The following is a 20035-nucleotide window of genomic DNA, read 5'->3' as shown; positions in this document are numbered from 1 at the left end:
GTAATCATACACGCTGTTAGACGCAGAGCACAACACTCCAGGACAGAAAGTTTAACCCACGGCTCTACTGGTCTGTACTTGTGCTTCATAATCACAGGTCTCGCGGTGTTACAGTGTGTGACGTGCACTTTAACCTCAGAGTCTCACTCAGATATAGTTTATGAAAAAGGGTTGTTCTCAGGACAAACGGAGGCAGTCTTTTCTCATACCAGACCGATACCGTCTATAGTGTCAATGCTTGCCATGTTGTTGTATATGAGCGCCTCGGGCTTCAGGTTCTGTGAGTAGTTTCTGGTATAGCAGCGCAAACTCTCCCACACCACATCAAAGCGGCCCGTGACGTCCAGAAGAGACCACAATGATGTGGCATGAATGATCAATTCAGTGATGTCTTCCTTCTAGGAAAGGAACAGTTCATTTCCTGCTGAGGATAGTATCAAGCATGACAAATACTGATGCAGTTACTGGGAGTTTGTATTGTTTAGGTTTATTGTACAAGAATGATTTTAGGGAGGAATTTGTTGTGGTTAATTTCAGTTTGATTTAATAATGTATCACTTTGACTTCAATGTAGTAACTTGCATGATGTGATAAACCAACAAAAGATAAGCTACACTGTAAAAAGTTTTTACCAGATTCAACTTAAAAACCTAAGTTCAGCAGCTGCCTTAAGTTTTAAGTTAAATCAGTTTAAAACAAGTCATTTTAACTTGTGAGTTTAAATGACTTAAGTTGATTTAACTTAACTTTTTAAGGCAGCTGCTAAACTTAGGTTTAAAGTTGAAACTGGGGAAAACTTTTTACAGTTTCTCATCAATTTTAATTTGAGGTTTGTCCTACAGTAAGAAGCTTTAACGATGATTGCCAAGGCATTTAGTCACTTACTTGATTTCTGTTTTGTTGTGGCATTGTGGGTAAGCTGTCCCACAGGGGTAACTGGTTTAAGGAATGAAAAAAATCTGGCATTCTCACTCTCATCACCTTTGTTCATCTTCGGAAGACAAATTAAAGTATTTTTGATGAAATCCGAAAGCTTTGACCCTGCGTAGACAGCAACGCAACTGACACGTTCAAGGCCCAGAAAGGTAGTTAGAATATCGTTAAAGTAATCTGTGATTAGTAATATTATTTTGACTGTTTGTTTCTCTGTTTTCAGGTTGTAGGCCGTGTGTTACTGCTTCAGCTGATTGATTATCTGACCAGCCATTACCAGAGTGATCCACTTGTGACACGTTTGTTGAACAGCAGTCGTGTGCACATCCTGCCATCCATGAACCCGGACGGCTTTGAGTCATCTGCCCGGGACTGCATGTACACAGTAGGCCGGTAAGTGTGAGAGATCCTAAAGCTATGTGAACAAAGTTTAACATTGGCATAATTGTTCAAATCAGGATGTTAGAAATCAGATCAATAAGCCATCAACATTGTGTTCTATTTAGGGATGCCAGGCATAAAGTGTAGTTTTATAATACATTTAAACTTTATTTTCACAGATGATTGCCGAATTTCCCTAAATTTGTATTTGAGATGCATTTTTGTAAGCCTGTTTTCACCGAGGCTGGAGTTTTCAGTCAACATTTTCCAAAAAAGGCAAATGAAGAATTGTGTAAAAAAAAAAAATAACATTTTGTGAGTTCAAAATTAAGAGCTCCAACCCATGTTCTTAAATAAGAAAATAGTCAGAAAAAAGTGTGTGAATTAACTTGTACCTGAAGTTAATGTACCTCTACTGCTGTTTTCGTCAAAATAAAATCTTAAAAGTGGATGCAGCTAGTGGTTTGAATAGGTAATGTTACTGCAGTCCAAATTCAAAATGTCTTTCAAGTGTAGAAATTATGGAAGTATTGTAATTCCCGTAGTGTAAAAAAAAAAAAACCTGTGAAATATTAATCTTCATTTATTTTGCAGTGCAATTGTTTTGCAATATATGGTTATTACTGTTGTTGTTCTAATTTGTTTGGCTTTCTAAAACACCAGTGTAAATGTAATTTAGACTGAAAAAGTATACCACAAGTTCAGGTACAAGTTAATTCACACACTTTTTTTTTTTTTTTCTGACTATTTTCTTAGTTAAGGTAATGGGTTGGAGCTCTTAATTTTGAACTCACAAAATGTTAATTTTTTTTTTTTTACCAATTCTTCATTTGACTTTTTTTTGGAAAATATCGCAATCAATATCGTATAGTAGACTATATTGAGTATATAGTCCACTGTACGGTATATTGCAATATATAGCAAAATTATCGTATTTTGATGTCTTCACATCCCTAGTCCTATTGCATATTTTCAGGGATAGTTCACTCAATAATGAAAATGGATTTTCCTGTTTTTTTTTTTTTTTTCCTGGTTTTCTGTTAGCAAGCTTTTTGAAAGCAAGTTTTTGGTCTCATGCCTACGAGGGACTTTGTGGTGTAGATATGGTTGGATACAGTTCATGCTGAGTTAAAAAAAAAAAGTTTTTCCATAATAACCCTTTAACATCCAGATGAGCAAAAAAAAAAATTGTTGCTGCAAGGAATTCAGAATGGTTTATTTGCAAGTTGTCAGAGCCTGTAATGGTATGCCTAGAGAAATCAAGCCTCAGATGAGACGTTTAGAGAAATCGTCCAAAACTTTGCCGATAAGCAGGATACAAAAGCCCAAAACACATCTTATCTGGCATGAGGGATCTCACTCACACATACAGATGTACAAAGATAAACATCCATTATAGCAAACCGACTGAAACTCAAACTGTGAGACCCACAGACTCCCAAACACTGGTACATAGTTTTCCTGCAGGAAAGGGGTCTCCTAAGCCTGAAGCAATGGAAAATGACTTCCCCGGTCTGTCGCCACAACCTGCTGATAAACAAAAATATACCCATGTGGAAAAATGGAAAAATCTGCAATCAGAAGATATGAAAACCCCTATCTGGATCACCGAGTTTCATTCATCCCTGTGGATGTAACAATGCAGCTTTTGATCAGACCGTGCCAACCAATGACAAAATGCCGTACAATCACTTTGGTGATTTCGATGATATCCATCAAAGACAAGCCAGCACCTCATGTTGTCCTTTTTTGTTCAGAGAAACTAGATGAAGATGAGTTGTATAGAGGCAAGGCGTAGAAGTTTCCACAGTGTGATCTCAATCTGTAATCACTCCGTACATTATTATGACATACATTACTTTTGCATACAATAATTGTAATTTTTTTAGTGACACGCAACTGCTTTAGCACCACCATCATCTCTTACATTCCTGTACATTCAGCATCATAAAAAAGTATAATCTATAGACTGTAAGTGACACAATTGAGCTCAACGTTATACAAAAGAGCAGTCACACAGAGTGAAGTCCAGTTAGAACTGTCAACTGACAGCACAGCGACTTGGCAACCTGCCACTATTAAACCGCTCAAAGTGTGAATACGCATTGAAAAGATAGCTGACGTTATGGGCAGTAGACGGTGACGGAACTTGGTTTTGCAGCGGAGGCTATGTAAGAAGTTTAGTCATATGTCCAACTCGGTAAGCCCCAAAACTTTGGAGACACACCAGACCTCATCTAATACCGTAGAAGCCACTTCCTTGAATACAGACTGTCCCGCTCCTGCAGCCTGAGACCACATAAGCGCTCCCGCTCAGATGGGGCACAATTGGAAACAGATCTAATCTGGATTTGATGATACGGCGGGCAAGCTCAGAGAGCAGGAGATTGAGCAAGAGCGAAAGCGACCGAGCAAGCTGCAACAGCAGCCACGCAGCTGTGCACATTGACGATGACGATGGCATTTTTACGTGCTGCGGTTCGCTCTTATTGCCGTGGCTTTCAGCATGAGCTTCCTGTGAGGTTTGGCAGCAATGCACGAACCACCGCTCGCAACCAACTGAAACAAACAACACAACCCGTCAGCCTCTGCCACCGTCTCTTGTTTTGATCCAGCAGACTTTAACCTATGACTTTTCACGTGAGGAACAGAGTGAAGCACAAGAAAATAAACCATTCTGATTCTAGTTTTTAATCTGGTTACTTAAAGGGGTCATGCAGTTTCAGGTTAGGTTTTATCCAATTTTTGGTACCAAATCAGGTTGGGTATTTGTAAAAATGATCAGCCATTTTGCACAGCTTTGGTTACCATTTCAGAATACTTTTTTTTTTTTTTTCTCTCTCTCTCAAATGCTGTAATGTTGTAAGCTCCTTGAAATATGCCAGCTTGGCTGTTGTGGGCCAAAGGACCACGTCTGGCCATAGTGTTGTAATCTCAATATCTGGGAGAAACGGGCAGGCAGGCATTCTGCTCTAGACTGCTTGCATCTTTTGTTGTCATGTAGTGTATTGGAGGTTGGCCTGCTCGTATAAAATGTGTAAATTGGGAAAATCCTACTGATGGTTTGTGGAGAAGCATTTGTGGTAGTTCGCCTTCCAAGACAGATGCGAGCTGCTTTAGAACTTGATTCTCAAGCCTATAGCTCATCACGGTAGTATTTGTCTTAGAGTTGCAGGTGCTTGACACTGGGAACAAGTGGGGTCTTCTCAACCGCTGATTCAGGTTATGAGGTGTGGATGGGTGGTTGTGACGAGAAAGCTCAGCCAAGGTCTCTCCATTTCTCAGTCGTCACGCCAGCAGAGTTTTCTCTTTTCTGGGTTTACCCAGTTAGTCCATTGACCCTGCTTGGCCATTGAAATGCATCCTTTACATCCCCCTGCCTCATCTTTTTTCCACCACAAGCTGTCTCTTCTGCCTTGATGTCGCCTTGTACTATTGATTAACTTTTGGGGTGCGAGCTCTTCCATTCTGGGCTTGACCAACTACGGCCCTGAAATGGAAAAACTGACCTTGTGTTGTGCATGATGCAATTGTATTCATTTGTATTCCACTTTCTCCACGCTGCCACCCGAGGGCCTGTTGCTCGAATAGCAATATGTTCAGAGTCAGTGAGGGACATAACCACTCTTTAGTACTTTAGAATTCTTTCGCTATACCGGTGATAGTAGTTCCTTTTTGCCATTTCTGTACAGTCCCACAGCACTTAAGTACTGTGGAAGTCCAAGCCACTATTTGATCTGTGTGCTTATCAACCTTTCCAGCTTTTCCACTTTGCTGATGGAAATCTCATGCACTGTTAAAGGACACGTGAGTCTTGGCAGTATGCCAAATGGTCAACACCACAGCTTGAGTTTTCTTGGCAGCAATTGATATGAATTATGTGCATGGTACTACACAACTGGAACTGAGCTTTGCATCCTACCATTAACCCTAACTTTACTGGCCTTTTTAAAACAGCTGGTACATGTTTCATCAATATAAAATCAATGGAGATGCTACTTCATTTACTGGCCTTGATTTTCATCCTCACCAATGTGATGGAGTTTTTCTAGTCTTATGGTGCAGGGGACTGTTGTTGTAAGTGTTAGAGAAGTTCACTTCCAGAATAAATTTCCTGATAATTTACTTACCGCCATGTCATTCAAGATGTTCATGTTTCTTCAGTCACAAAGAAATTAGGGTTTTATGTAATTCATCTGTGTACTTTGGATAGAAAAGGTAGGGTAGGGTCAAAGCTCAATCTCAAGTTCTCCAACTTCAAAATCGTCCAACATCATTGTTTTACCCTTTTTTGTAAAGGGCATTTGACTTTCTTTGCACGGTTGGGTTCTTCTGTCTACGTCATGCATGCATGATTACGTAATGTGTTAGGTCAAGACAAGCATTTGTGGTTAAAGTATATAAATTTGTATTTTTCCTAGATAATGACCTATCATTCTGCTAGACAAGACCCTTATTCCTCGTCTATGACTGTTTTCCTCAACCTTAATTTCTTTTCAATTGAAGAAAGGCATGAACATCTTGGATGACATGGGGGTGAGTAAATTATCAAGAAATTTTCATTCTGGAAGTGAACTTCTTTTTCAAGTCATCCATAGAAGCTTGTAACTACTGACCAAACTGTAGTCGTTCCCATTCTGCAACCCATCTTGAGGCTGATTATGAGCTCCATTGCCATAGTAAAGGCCAAGGGGCAGATGGTGCACCTTGCCATTATGCATGCTTCCAATCGTTGTCATGATGTATGGATGTTGCAAGGGAAAATGGCAAATATCAAAAGTAATGTTTTACCAGATTTGTTAAAGAACTCAAAAGCTGTTCTCAGGAGAAATAAGGAACCGATCCAAAGGCGTTAACCAGATTGAGAAACAAGACTTGCAGTTCCTTTCCTCCTTTATTAGCCGTCTGAAAAATGCTTGGCACTGCAGTATATTTAAGTAAAAGAGATTTTGAAAAAACATTAGTACATTTTAAAATAATTCACAAACAGTACTTTGTGAAATGGGAAGACCATGCTCAGGCATATAGTTAGAAATAAACTTCAGCCATTCATTCAAATGGTCAAACCTTTAGAAAGGCATGCTTCCCTGCTTGGACAATTGCAAAGTCTTGCTGTTTTTTTTATATCCACTGACAGAACAACTTTGAGCTTGATGATCTTACTTTATCCAACAGCTGTATTGCATTTTTTTGTGTTGTAGTAACCTATACATTTATGCATTTAAATTAAACGTCATGGTGTTTGTGTGTGTGTGTGTGTGTGTGTGTGTGTGTGTGTGTGTGTGTGTGTGTGTGTGTGTGTGTGTGTGTGTGTGTGTGTGTGTGTGTGTGTGTGTGTGTGTGTATTATATTTTTCAAAGGAAACACTGACTCATTACTTGTAGGACAAAAATACTCATCACCATGAAAATGGCCCGAAACATACTATATGCATATACTTTTGGGTCCAATAAGATGTATTCCTGTGGTGGCAAAGCCATTATTTCTCTGTCATATGATCCTTCAGAAATGATTGTAATGTGTAATCTGGTCCCCAAGTACCATTTCTTTATCAATGTTAAAAGCAGAAACCAGGTCTGCTTTGTTTATGAATGTTTCTTGTGGAGAAAGAACATTTATTTATAGCCACAGGTTCAGTAGTTTACTAAATAAAATCATCCATGGCAACTATTACAGTGGATTGCAGTAGATTGGGTTATCTATTATTAGCCTTTGTGGAAAAAGTAATGTTAGTTCTTTGCAGATATGAGTTACAGACCATAATTAGCAAAATCATGTTGTCATCCTTTAGATTGAGAGGAAATTTTGTTCTCAAAGGACTGATTGACAGGAAACGAACATTCTGCTTCATTCATTTGGGAAACGGTCTATTTTCAGACGCACTTGTACCGAGACTATATTTGGTAGCTAATGAAATCTACTCTGTTGTCAGATTTATGTCGAGTATGGCAATAATTTGACCTTCCGATTTAAGAAAAGACAACTTTTGAGGTTTTAGTCGTTTAGGGCGACCATCAAAAGATCCACAGATGTCTTGGCCCGCCATTTCTCATTTTCTCGCTGCGGAAAGAGGCAAACACGCACACAAACGGTCAGTTTGTCACTGGCGCAAATCAAACTCATCTGAGGTTTCAGAGAAAGTACTATAATTTAATGCCGAAAGCACAGCTGGACTGCAGGATTTTTTTTTCCTCGGGCCGAGTTTGAAAGTCTGCCGCGGAATGTGGCCAGTACATCTTGATTCGATATATCCATCTTTTACATCTCTCACACACCGAACGCAGCGAGTAGTTTTCTTTAAATGGCAATGTGCAATCCTTCCTGTCCCATTTGAATGCATAGGGATAATTATAAGTAAGCCATTCCTAGGTCGACTTCATGAACAATGTAAACAACGTGGCTCTGCGGTGTTTTGAAAACATTTGCTTTTGTTAGTGACATGTCAACCTCGGGCTCTAAAGAATGGCAGGAAGGGTGGGGTGAAATGTTAATTTGGGAAACCTGGCTGTGTTTGTAATAGGATAGTGGCTTACTAGCTGAATCAGTATATGGGCCAGAATTGGTGCAAACTGCTGTATTTAAAAATTAGATAATAGAAAGATCCTTCTATTGTCTATTGAAACTCAGAATAATGTTTAAAATATCAGTAAGCTTAATAAAATTGTCATTTGTTGGGTACTTCCAATTGGACCCATGAAACCCCTAAATTTCAACATATGAAAACAATATACACTTTTTTTGTTGTATTTTTTCCATTGTTTTAAAAAAAAAAATCTCATATTTTATTTATTAAAAGTGATGTTAAAAACAAACATTTTATTTCTTAAATCATGAAACTTTATTGAAATCACTATGGAAAATGTGCAGTCACTACCAAAACATGGGATGTTTTGTCAAAAATAAAATATACTGGATTGTCAAATATAGTATACTATGTTATAATAGTGTTTGGTTCAGTGTATATTCAAACTAATGAATCCTTAGGTTTGAAATCAGTATGATCAACTTTTGCCTTTTACAAAGAAAAATTGGATTGAAAATAGAGAATCTCATAAAACACACTTTTTTCAAATTATATATTACTGTGTTTTGATGGTGACAAATTTGGGAAGAGGAGAAATATTCCAAAACATTTTGAAAGTACAACAATGGAATCAACTGTACAATTACTGAACATGTCTACTTTAAATATTATACAACTTGCATACATAATTTGTGGAAAAATAAATTAAGCTGTTTCTAAATCTAACTCTGAACCAATTCTGTAGAATGGCCCATATACAGTGTCCTGCATTTCAAACCTTGCATACAATTGTGACCCTGGACCACAGAACCAGTCATAAGTAGCACAGGTATGTTTGTAGCAACGGCCAAGAATACATTGAATGGGTCAAAATGTTTGATTTTTCTTATGCCAAAAATTAAGATATTAAGTAAAGATCATGTTCCATGAGGATATTTTGTAAAATTCCTACCATAAATGCATGTCAACTTCATTTTTGATTAGTACTATGCATTGCTAAGAACTTAATTTGGATTCCATGCATCAATGGAAAGCTTATTTATTCAGCTTTCAGATGATGCATAAATCTCAATTTAAAAAAAATGTACCCTTATGACTGGTTTTGTGGTCCAGGGTCACAATTATCTTATTGAAAATCTAAAGCATTAACATTTTCCCATTCACTTCCCTTTTTTTTTTGTACGCCAAAGAGCAGATTACACTTTCCACTCTTTTTGGGTTTCATTAAAGATTTAAAACATGAGATTCGATAAACAATGACAGGATTTGTGCTATATGCTATTCCTATAAGGATCAGTGAAACATGCCAGAAGTATTTCCATTCTGCACCAATCACTCCACAGCCACAAAGCACAACATAAACACTATTAAATGCCTGTCACTCAGATTAATGGCACTCACACATCCAGACGCCCCGTGACAGCCCTGATACTCCTCCAAATTGTACTGACAGACCTTGAGTGCAGGCTGACAAAGATTTTATGGCTGCATGTTTGCATGCTTAAGAATCCGAACTGAAAGTCATCCTGAAAACATCATGATAAATCAACTCCAAGCTGTCGTTACATATAAACAGTGGTTGAAGGAAAGTAAACCCCATTGGGTTTACTTCTCAAATCACTCTATATATCTGAGAGGGAGCTATGTGTCTTTTTAGACTGACCCAAGATCGGCTTTCCTAACAAAATCCTGAGCTCGTATAAGTGAAACAGCGAACATCGGTCACACAAAGAATCGGACAAGGGCGAAGGCCCGCAGCGATCCGTTCCGCCCCATCAAAGTAACAGCTCGCCTCTAATGGAAACCTCAAGAGCTCTTTTAGACAAATAGTTTACAGAGGCGAAAGCTGTTAATCAACCATTTTTACGAGCGAATCTGTTTCACGCCACATCGATCAGCTTAAGCGTCTGAGGTGATTTAGATTCGATAGTCTTAAGAGAGGAATCAGGTGTCTGGATGAGGCCGGGCAATCAGCGAAAGAAAACAATCCGAGCCAGACGCAAGAGAATCTGATCAGATTTATGAGGTGCTTAATCAGTTCTCAAAAAGCTTTCAAACAAGTTAAAGAGCTTTAATATTTGTGAGGGAACCTGGCGTAAACAAGCTCATCTCTGCCATTAAACTGCAACAGCCATTGAAGATGAGAGTGCAGGCCAGCTTTTAAAGACTTTTTTTTTTTTTTGTATTGTGAAAGCAGGAAGAAACAGATCTGTTTGAACGCCAGTAAAATGTGGCACATACACACATCCTGTTTATTGCGCCTGGCTTGGTTTTATGCATGCATTTTGACGTCGACCACCCAGGGAGGCTTGATTATTGAACCTCAAAACCTTTGTACCAAACCAAAACAAGTAAACCTGTTTGTTTTTCTCCATTGTCATTGGCTTCTGAGCTGCATTAGACTGTGACCTTGTGTGACTCCTAATTTGAATGGCTGTTTTTCTATCAAATGGTCCCTTTACAGTATAATGTAAGCATTTTATATACGAGTTAGGGTTTTTTTTTTTTTGTATGTAATTTTAGTAGAGTCCTCAAAGTACTTTATTTAATCAATCAAATGGAAATTCTTGTCCCAATCACTTTTTTTTTTCCACAAAATAATACATCTTTTTAATAGTTTACATGTTTAACTTGTTTTTTTATTTATTTATTTATTTATTTTTTTTTTGGATCATCATATTGGAAAGAGACATTGAGATTTACTTTATATTTTACCAAGCTGATTACTTTCTCCCACAGATCATTTTGAAAGCTTATTTTGACGTAAAAAGTAGTTTACAGTGCCTTGGGAAAGTATTCATACCCCTTCATATTCACATTTTGTGTTGCTGCCTTGTTAAACTATTTAATGTCTTTTTTTCCGCATCAACCTACACTGAATGCACCATAATAACAAAGCAAAAACAGAGTTTTCAACTTCATAAAACATAAAATAAAAAAAGTACATTTGCACCTTTACAGCCTCAAGTCTTTTTTGGGTATGATGCACATCAATGTTTGGCAATGATCTGCCATTCTTTGCCTCACCTTTTCACCTCTCAAGCTCTGTTAGCTTGGATGTGGTCTGGCAGACATTTTCTGGTTTGTCCAGAAATGTTTGATTTTGTTCAAGCCCAGGTTCTGGCTGGGCTACTCAAGGACATTCGCAGAGTTGTCTATAAACCACTCTTGCTGTGTTTAGGGGCATTGCCCTGTTGGAAGGTGAACCTTCTGCCCAGTCTGAGGTTCTGAATGCTTGGAATGAAGGTTCATCAGACCACAGAACCTTGTTTTTCATAGTCTGAGAGTCCTTTAGATGCTTTTTTGCAAATTCCAAGTGTGTTTTCATGTGATTGAGTCTTGCCACACCACCATAAAGCCCAGATCTGTTGAGTGTTGCAGTTATGCATCTGCATATATGAGATCATGGACCTCAACTAGAGTGACCATCAGGTTCTTGGTAACCACTCTAGCCAAGGCTCTTCTCCATCAATTGCTCAGTTTAGCCAGGAGGCCAGCTCTAGGAAGAGTCGTGGTTGTTTCAAACTTCCATTAAGGGCAATGGAGACTACATGCTTTTGTAAACCTTCAATGCAACAATTTTTTTTAACTCTTCCCCAGATAGCTTGATGCAATCCTGTCTTTGAGCTCTACAGGCATTTTTCTTTTTGACATGAGGCTGGGGGAAAAAAAAAATCAAGGGGTTTGAATATTTTTGCCAGGCACTGCATTGAAGTAGTTTTTTTTATATTTGTTTTTCCACTAACGCCATTATATTGTTTATTTAGACCGATTTGCGAATGCAGAATACACACTAGGCTGGATTTATCGCGTGAACCAAGCACAGCTGAACATAACCAGTCATATTGCAATGACTTTTCCCCATCCATTCTTAATTACCTCCAACCAAAGTCATCGTGCTCTTTAAGGGGGTCTGTTAAAACTCAGTGGAGCGCATTGAGTTTTAACAGACCTCTTAAAGAGTGCAGATTCTGTTTTTGATCAAATAAAGTTTGTGTGAGCATAAAGTTGTAAAAGGTGTACAGTAAGGAAAAATTAGACATTCTTGTGTTTTTTATTTTTTTATTTAATTTTATATACAGTAGCAATATTTATATTTTGGCATGTGCGCTTGCATCCAGACGTGCCGGTTTAGCTCAGCTGCATCTGTTGACAGAGGGAGGCCGTTTTAAAACACTTCAAAGTGTTGCAACAGTAAGCAGATAGGAATCCCTGAGGGAAGCACTTCTGTACAGCGTGGAGCCGGCGCTCCGCGTTCGGGATTAAGAAGGATCGCTCCACCCAACGGCGTCACGGCGAACACACTAATCCACCCGCACAAATTTAGGCCCGTCAGCACGAGCTAATGCGAACGGCTGTCACCGGCCTGTTAGTTTGCTAGTTCGCTTTTTGATGTTCTTCATCCTTTAAGATTTTGGCGTCAGCACAGATTCAGGCTGCAAACAATGGAGTCAGGTGTACTGCTCAAGTCCAGTAAAGAAAGACATTATTATTTGTTGCGAAAGTGTGAAAGAACCATGTATATGTAACGTGGTGTTGAAGCAGTCAATTTAGTTAATCATTATGAATTATTTCAAAAACAGCCTGTGTTATTTTGGGGATCTGGGAGAAGAGGGAATTGTTAGTGAAAAACATAATTGTCTGTTTTGGAGTTGTCATAAGCTGACACTGTTTTGTTCCCTGTTGATGACTGTACTGAATGATTTGTTTTTATTGAGCAGGCCACTTCAATCAATTGAATGGCTGTCATTTACTAAGCTCAACAGATCCTCTGTCCCTCATCTGTTTACTTGTGAACTGTTTTGGCTAATTTCCATTCAGTCAATGTCACGTTACTCCTAAATCAGCATTGAAAATGTAAGAAGATCTGTGCAGTTCTGCTAATGAGCAGTTTGAGTTCTTAGATATTAAACATCTCAGACTTCCTTCATTTTACGCAAAAACAGTCTATAATATTAGTCACTGCATTGCTTTCTCAGGTATGTGTTAGAGAAAGTTGAACCTCCTACGTGAAAGTTAATAAGCTATGACGGTCGTCCTCAGCTGTGCGCTTTGGGACAAATAAAACGCCTTGTGAAAGTGTTCATATTCTTGTTCAACGTATTGTCGTTTCTGCCTTATGATAAACTGTTTTAAAAAATTACTTTTTCACATCAGACCTGACATTGAGTTCCATACACCATACTGACAGAGGAAGGAAAAACAAAAGCAGTTTTCAAAAATATTCATACTCTTAACTCAGTACTTGTTGAAGCACCTTTATAGCTGCAAGTGTTTTTGGGTATTATGCAACAAGCTTTGCACATCTGCATTTGGCAATTACCTGCCTTTCTTCTCACGTCTTCACCTCTCAAGCTTTGTCAGGTTGGATGGGGCCTGGCAGACATTTGGAGGTTTCCTCAGATATGTTCAATTGAGATCAAGCATAGGCGCTCTGGCTTGGCCGCTCAAGGACATTTGCAGAGTTGTCCATTATCCACTTTTGTTGTGCTTGTGGTCATTGTCCAGTCGGAAGGAGAAGCTTCTGCCTAGTCTGAGGTTCTGGAGTAGGTTTTCATTATAGCCGTCTCTATATTTTGCTACGTTGAGGTTTTCTTCCACTCTGACAAGTCCCTGAGTCCCTACTGCTAAAGACGGCCCCACAGCACGAGGATCCAGCCGCTACACGTTTACTGTTGGGATGGTACTGTGCAGGTGATAAGCAGTGTCTGCTTTCCTCTATGCATGATGCTTGGCACTGAGGTTCATCAGACAGGAGAATCCGGTTTCTTACAGTCTGAGAGTTCTGTAGGCGTTTTCTTGTGTCTCCTGAGAAGATTCAGTCTGATCACACTGTCATAAAGCCAGATCGGTGGAGTGTTGCTGTGATGTTTGTTCTTATGTAGGTTTCTCATCTCCATATAAGATCATGGAGCTCAACTAGAGTGACCATCAGCTTCTTGATTACTCTTTCTTTAACTTAGACTGTTCTCCATCAATTGTGCATTTTGGCCGGGAGGCCAGCTCTAGGAAGAGTCCCGGTTGTTTCAAACATCCATTAAAGATGGATTGTACATGCTTCCGTGAACCTTCAACGCAGCAGATTTTTGTTTTCTGTAATCTTCCCAGAGATTGTCGTTTTGATGCAATCCTGTCTCGGGCAATTATTTTGTCCCCAGGGCTTGGTTTTTGCTCTTCGTGCATTTCACGTCACGAAGGGGTGTATATCTTTCCAAATCATACCTATTCAATTGAATATGCCACAGGCTAGCTCCACTTAAAGTGTAGTAATATGTACAAATGATATGAATGCTCCTGAGCTAAACTGCAAGTGCCCCTAAAGTGTATGTGGGGACAAAAAATAATTCAAAGCAGTTTAGCATAAGGCAGCAACATAAAGGTGAAAAAAGGGGTATGTGTACAATTCTGTGTACAATTAAAATTTATAAAGTGACCAAAGCATATTAAAAAATACTGATTAAATATGTGGGAGAAGCATGTAATTTGTGTGCGTAATGCTAAAGTACAGTTTTTACGTATGCCTATTTTTCTGGGAGTAACTGGTTTCTCCTTGCAGGTATAATAAGAACGGAGTGGACCTGAATCGGAATTTTCCAGACGCCTTCGAGAGCGATACCGATCGGGAAAGGGAGAGTGAGGTCAGGGCCGTGATGGACTGGCTGAAGACGGAAAGTTTCGTCCTGTCGGCCAATCTCCACGGAGGAGCGGTGGTGGCCAGCTATCCCTACGACAACAGCAATGGAGGTTAGTTGTTAAAGAAGACAAAACAGTAGCTATTCTAGTGTTTTTTTTTAAGAAACGATTGAAAGCAGCGACGGTCAGAATTATTAGTCCAGCATCGTAACGCGATCGAGTTTGTTTCAGGAAGCGAACTGCAAGGAGGCCAGAGCATCTCTCCCGACGACGACGTGTTTATCCACCTGGCGAAGACCTACTCCTATAGCCACAGCGAAATGCAGGACGGAAACGGCTGTCGCGACTTGCAGGATTTCACGCACGGCATCACTAACGGATATTACTGGTATCCTCTACCAGGTAAGAGGCTTCTAAGAAACATAAGTTTAATAATTGTACATGGCAGTGTGCCTGCAAAAATAGGTAATATTTTGATGTAGTTATAGTAACGATAACATTTTAGCAACATGATTGTAAAATAAGAAAAATATAATTTATTTAATGAGACCTTTGTAACATTTGAAATATTTTTACCAATTTGTAGCTACATGTGAGTTTGATCTGTTGTTCTCCTAGGGGGAATGCAAGACTATAACTATGTGTGGGCACAGTGTTTGGAGCTCACGTTGGAAATCTCTTGCTGCAAGTTTCCTCCAGAGGCGCAGCTTCCCGGCCTGTGGGAAACTAATAAGCCTGCCCTACTGGCTTATATGCAACAAGTACACCTAGGTAGGTAAAGGTAAATGAACACAACATTGCTCACAAGCGCATATCTGTTACATTTCATTGACTGGTGTTGCTTTTCTGAGTAATCTCTGCATACAAGACATTTTAGAACAAACGGGCTTTCCTCAGGTCTACACGATTCCACGTGACTCGCGGGTGAGATTCCTATAAAAGGGATAGTTCAACTAAAAATGAAAATTCTGTCATGAATTGCTCACTCATGTCGTTTCAAACCACTTAGACCTTTGTTCATCTTCAGAACACAAAGATCCATGGGTTTTCTGACACAAGGTTTGTTTTGGGTTAACCAGGAAAGTTTTAATGGAAATAGAATGTTAGTTTTTGGTTTGTACTGTATTGTAACGTTATTTCCCTTAACATTATAACGTGTAACCTTTTTACTCCAACATAAGGTTCTAGTTTAAAATAACCATTAGGGAATGTTCTCTGCAAGTTATTTTGGGTTATTTGAAAAACAATGTTCTGGGGGGAAGGTTCTCTACAGGTTATTTTCAAGTGATTTAATAATGACCATGTAACATTTTGTGAAGGTTATTTTATGGTTGCAAATAATGACCTAAAAATAATGATTAGGGAAAAAGTTATTTTTAGGTTATTTTAAAAACAACCGCCAGGCAACATTCTGGGAACGTTATTTTATGGTTGTTAAAAAGAACCAATAGGGAACATTCTCTGTAAGTTATTTTTAAGTTACTTAAGACCACCAAAAAAAATAAAAATAAAAATAACATTTCCCTAATGGAAGTATTTGGTTCCACCTAAAAAATAACCAAACAGGAACCGAAAACTAATGTTAGAGGAGTGTTCTGTGTTTTCATTTGTGTTTTGAAGATGAATGAAGAACTTATGGGTTTGGAACGACATGAGGGTGAGAAATTAATAGCAGAATTTTTATTTTTGGGTGAACTGACCCTTTAATGGAACTTAAATTGGCAGACCAATGGTTAATGTTAACTATTAGCTGTTAGTGGCATTAATAGTTTGCTTGTAAAATTTACCTGTGACATCTGTAAAATTAAATATTGTATAGTTTTAGACCCCTCTGAAAACCAGTCAGTGGATCAATTAAAATTACTACCAAAAAGCATGTGCTTGAACAATGATTTTTTTTTTTAGCAATAATAAATAATAATAATAATAATAATAATAATAATAATAATAATAATACAGTGCTGCTTAAGTCTGTAAATGTTTTATATTTCTGCATAATTATGACCCAAAAGATCATCAGATTTTCACACAAGTCTTTAAAGTTGACAGAATCCCATCAAAGAAATGCAACATAGTATACATTGACAGATATGTAACATTTCTCTCAGTAAACCAGTGGCAAAAGTATGAATCTTTCCATTCAGTACCTGCTGTGACCCCCTTTTGCAGGAATAACTGTAGTTAAACGTAACTGCTGATCAGTCCTGCACAATGACTTGTACCGAGAAATGGCCTCATTCCTACAAGACAATTTCAAGTTTGTAATGTTGACGAGTTTACTCCTATTAACTGCTTGCTTTAGGTCCTACCATAACATTTCAATTGGGTTAAGGTCCAGACTTTGACTTGGCCATTCCAAAACATGAACTTTTTTTTTTCTTTTTTAATTTCATTCTTTGATCAACTTGTCGTCGTTGTCTTGCAGATTCAGAGATTCTGACATTTTCCTTTAGAATTTCATCAATGAATGCAAGCTGCCTTGGCCCAGATGCAGCAAAACGGGCCCAAAACATACCACCACCATGTTTTACAGATGTTTGTAGGTTCTTATGCTGGAATGCAGTTTTCCTTTTTCCAAACGTAACGCTTTTCATTGAAACCCAAAAGTTCTGTTTTGCTCTCATACGCCTATTAAACCCTTCTCCAATAGCCATCTGGTTTGTCCACGTGATTAGCAAATTGCAGATGGGCAGCAATGTTGTTTTTGGAGAGCATTGGCTTTCTTCTGGCGCCACGTTTGTTTAGCGTACTCCTGACGGTGGACTCGTGAACATATTATCAGCCAATGCGGGAGAGCGTGTAGACTATTGTTGTTCTTGCTTTTGGACTGATCTTTGTAGGTGGAGCACTCCAGGGGTAGGTAACAATGGTTTTGAATTTGTTCCATTTGTTCACAATCTGACTGACTGGATTTGTGGAGTTTAAAGTGTTTAGAAATGGTTTTGTAACCTTTTCCAGCCTGATGAACAACTCTTTCTGAGGTCCTCAGAGATATCATTTGTGCGTGGCATGATTCACTTCCACAAACATGATCAGACTTTGATAGATCCCTGTTCTAGAAAATAGAATAGTGAGGTGACTATCAGGTGTCAGTACATGCCCTGTTTGAAAACATCTCTGAACGATCAAATGAAGCATTAATCCTAGAGATTCACGTACTTCTGCTACTCACAGATATGTAATATCAGATCATTTTCCATGTTTTTGTATTAGTTTGATTGGATTGTCTTTGTCAACTTTCAGGACTGAAAATCTGAGTGTTTTGTTCTGTATGTGAAAAAGTTCATAAGGGTTCCTAAACTTTCAAGTAGCACTGTATTGTGGTCTTTTCATTTTTTTCTAAAGATCTGTTTTTCTGGATATGTACTGTAATTTTAAATTGAAATATACACTAAATTTAAGGCATAAAACATGAACAATTAAAGTAATCCAAAGAAAATGTAACTTGTTTTTGGCGAACTTGTCTGTACAAGAAATTTCAAAAATAAAAATGAAAATGGTGCTAACTTTTTATATTACTTGTGTTTTGCATTAATCATAGGCCCCTATGAGTGATCCAAAGAGTTGAGTAAAGATGTTTTTTTTTTTTTTTTTTCAAAACCTGATTATTGTTTCTGTTTGCACTTACACTCAATTATCCACCTTATTTTTCCTGTAAAAGTCAGCAGTGGCATTGTGTAATGCACCTGGCTTTAGTATTTTTAGCTGTTTGAAATGATATCAGTTAATGAATTGGAAGTGTGGCTCATTCATGGAAAACAGTTTACTTCCACATTGAAAAATAAGGTGGATAAAAACTATTAGGGTGGATGGATTATTAAGGCACAATAAGAATATCCTTTTACAGTCTCAAATGAATCGCACAAACCGACACCGTACCATCCCTGACCTTTAGCGACGGGATAGTCCCACAGCCGAGTCGCAAGAACAAAGGTGCCGTCCACACCCATCATTGACGCAACCATCCCTGTAATCCATCCGCAAGCAAACAGCAGGATTTTAAGCCAACACGCGTTACCACACCTTTTAAACAACGGGCCAAAATAGAGCGTTAAATAACTAGAGCAGCTAGAGTCATGTAATGCCTCACAGAGATTACAAAATTGTTTACAGTGAAGCTGTGTTCACATTTATGATCCATTGACAATTATGTACATGTGCTGTTGTAGCAACTCCTTTAATAGGCAGGTTTTTGCGAAACACTGTAGGGAAGCGATGTTTTGTTCACCTGAATATAGTGTTTAAAAAATGTTTCCCTACAGGGGTGAAAGGAGTAGTGACTGATTCATATGGGAAGCCTGTCCAAAATGCTGTAGTGGAGGTGGCTGGGAGAAGAAACCTTTGCCCTTTCAGGACGGATCGTAACGGCGAATACTACAGATTACTGCTGCCTGGCAACTACACCATCACTGTAAGATCAGGCCTTCATAGCTGATCTAAGTGTTAAGAACATTACGTCTGTTAAAATCACAGTGCTGAGTATTTTGGAATAAGTAATTAGTAGGGTTGGCAGCCTTCTCTGAGTCACAAGTCAACTCGCTCTGACAGTTGCACTGCAGCTTAAGAATGTAGCGCTTTGGGGTTAGAATCGGCCAGGGATGTTAGTCAGAAAAAAGGACAATAGGCACCATGTATGACTGGACTGTTTTCATGTGCATTAGTGTAGGACATATGGTTGATTGACCCAACTTTAACACTATTAATTTCTCCTTAAAGGCTTCGTTAACTTCATCTTTGTAGGATAAGTATTTTAGCATGATTAGTTATTTAAAAAGATGTACCTTATTTGTTTAGTTAAATGTTTGAGTTAATCTTTTATGAAAATTTTAACTTAATTTTAACACTAATGTTTCCATTGGGAAAGAAAAACTGGTGTCCTTTTGAGAAATTAGAATTTGAGAAAGTTGTTTATTTTGCTCTCTCCCATTTGGGTGGGTTCAGGTAAGTTTGCATTTGGTCTTGTTTGGGTGGGTTTGGATTTTCGTTCACCCTCATTCCGGTGGGTTCAGGTAAGTTCGGGTTTGCGTTCGCTCTCATTCGGATTAGTGTTTGCGCTCGTTCGGGCCGGTTCAGGTAAGTTTGTGTTTGCTCTTGCTCACGCTAAGTCTCAGATTTGCGCTCAGTCTCGCTCTCGTTTATGCTCAGTCTCGCTCACTCTGTCACGCTCTCGCTCACTCTGTCACGCTCAGACTCGCTCTCGCTCAGACTCCCTCTCGCTCAGACTCCCTCTCGCTCAGTCTCAGTCTCGCTCACTCTCAGTCTCGCTCTCTCTCAGTCTCGCTCAGACTCGCTCACGCTCAGTCACGCTCACTCTCAGTCACGCTCAGATTCGCTCTCGCTCAGACTCCCTCTCGCTCAGACTCCCTCTCGCTCAGTCTCGCTCACTCTCAGTCTCGCTCTCTCTCAGTCTCGCTCAGACTCGCTCACTCTCAGTCTCGCTCAGACTCGCTCACTCTCAGTCTCGCTCTCGCTCAGACTCGCTCACGCTCAGTCACGCTCACGCTCAGTCACGCTCACTCTCAGTCACGCTCAGACTCCCTCTCGCTCAGTCACGCTCAGTCTCAG

The 20035-nt window shown here is 39.0% G+C and overlaps 1 protein-coding gene across 1 annotated transcript in view; it reads left to right on the top strand.

The window, feature by feature from the left end:
• cpm (carboxypeptidase M) overlaps positions 1–20035 on the top strand; it is a 48088-nt gene that overhangs the window by 23284 nt on the left and 4769 nt on the right. The window contains exons 4-8 of the mRNA XM_073838894.1: positions 1157–1326; positions 14394–14581; positions 14702–14872; positions 15089–15241; positions 18733–18881. Of these exons, the coding sequence (XP_073694995.1) occupies positions 1157–1326; positions 14394–14581; positions 14702–14872; positions 15089–15241; positions 18733–18881 (831 nt within the window). The remainder of the gene's footprint in view (positions 1–1156; positions 1327–14393; positions 14582–14701; positions 14873–15088; positions 15242–18732; positions 18882–20035) is intronic.

The sequence above is a fragment of the Garra rufa genome, chromosome 4, assembly GCF_049309525.1.
Source record: "Garra rufa chromosome 4, GarRuf1.0, whole genome shotgun sequence".
In the NCBI taxonomy this organism is placed as follows: Eukaryota; Metazoa; Chordata; class Actinopteri; order Cypriniformes; family Cyprinidae; genus Garra; species Garra rufa.
Note: the sequence above shows the minus strand (reverse complement) of the source record. Positions and strands in the feature narration are given on the sequence as shown.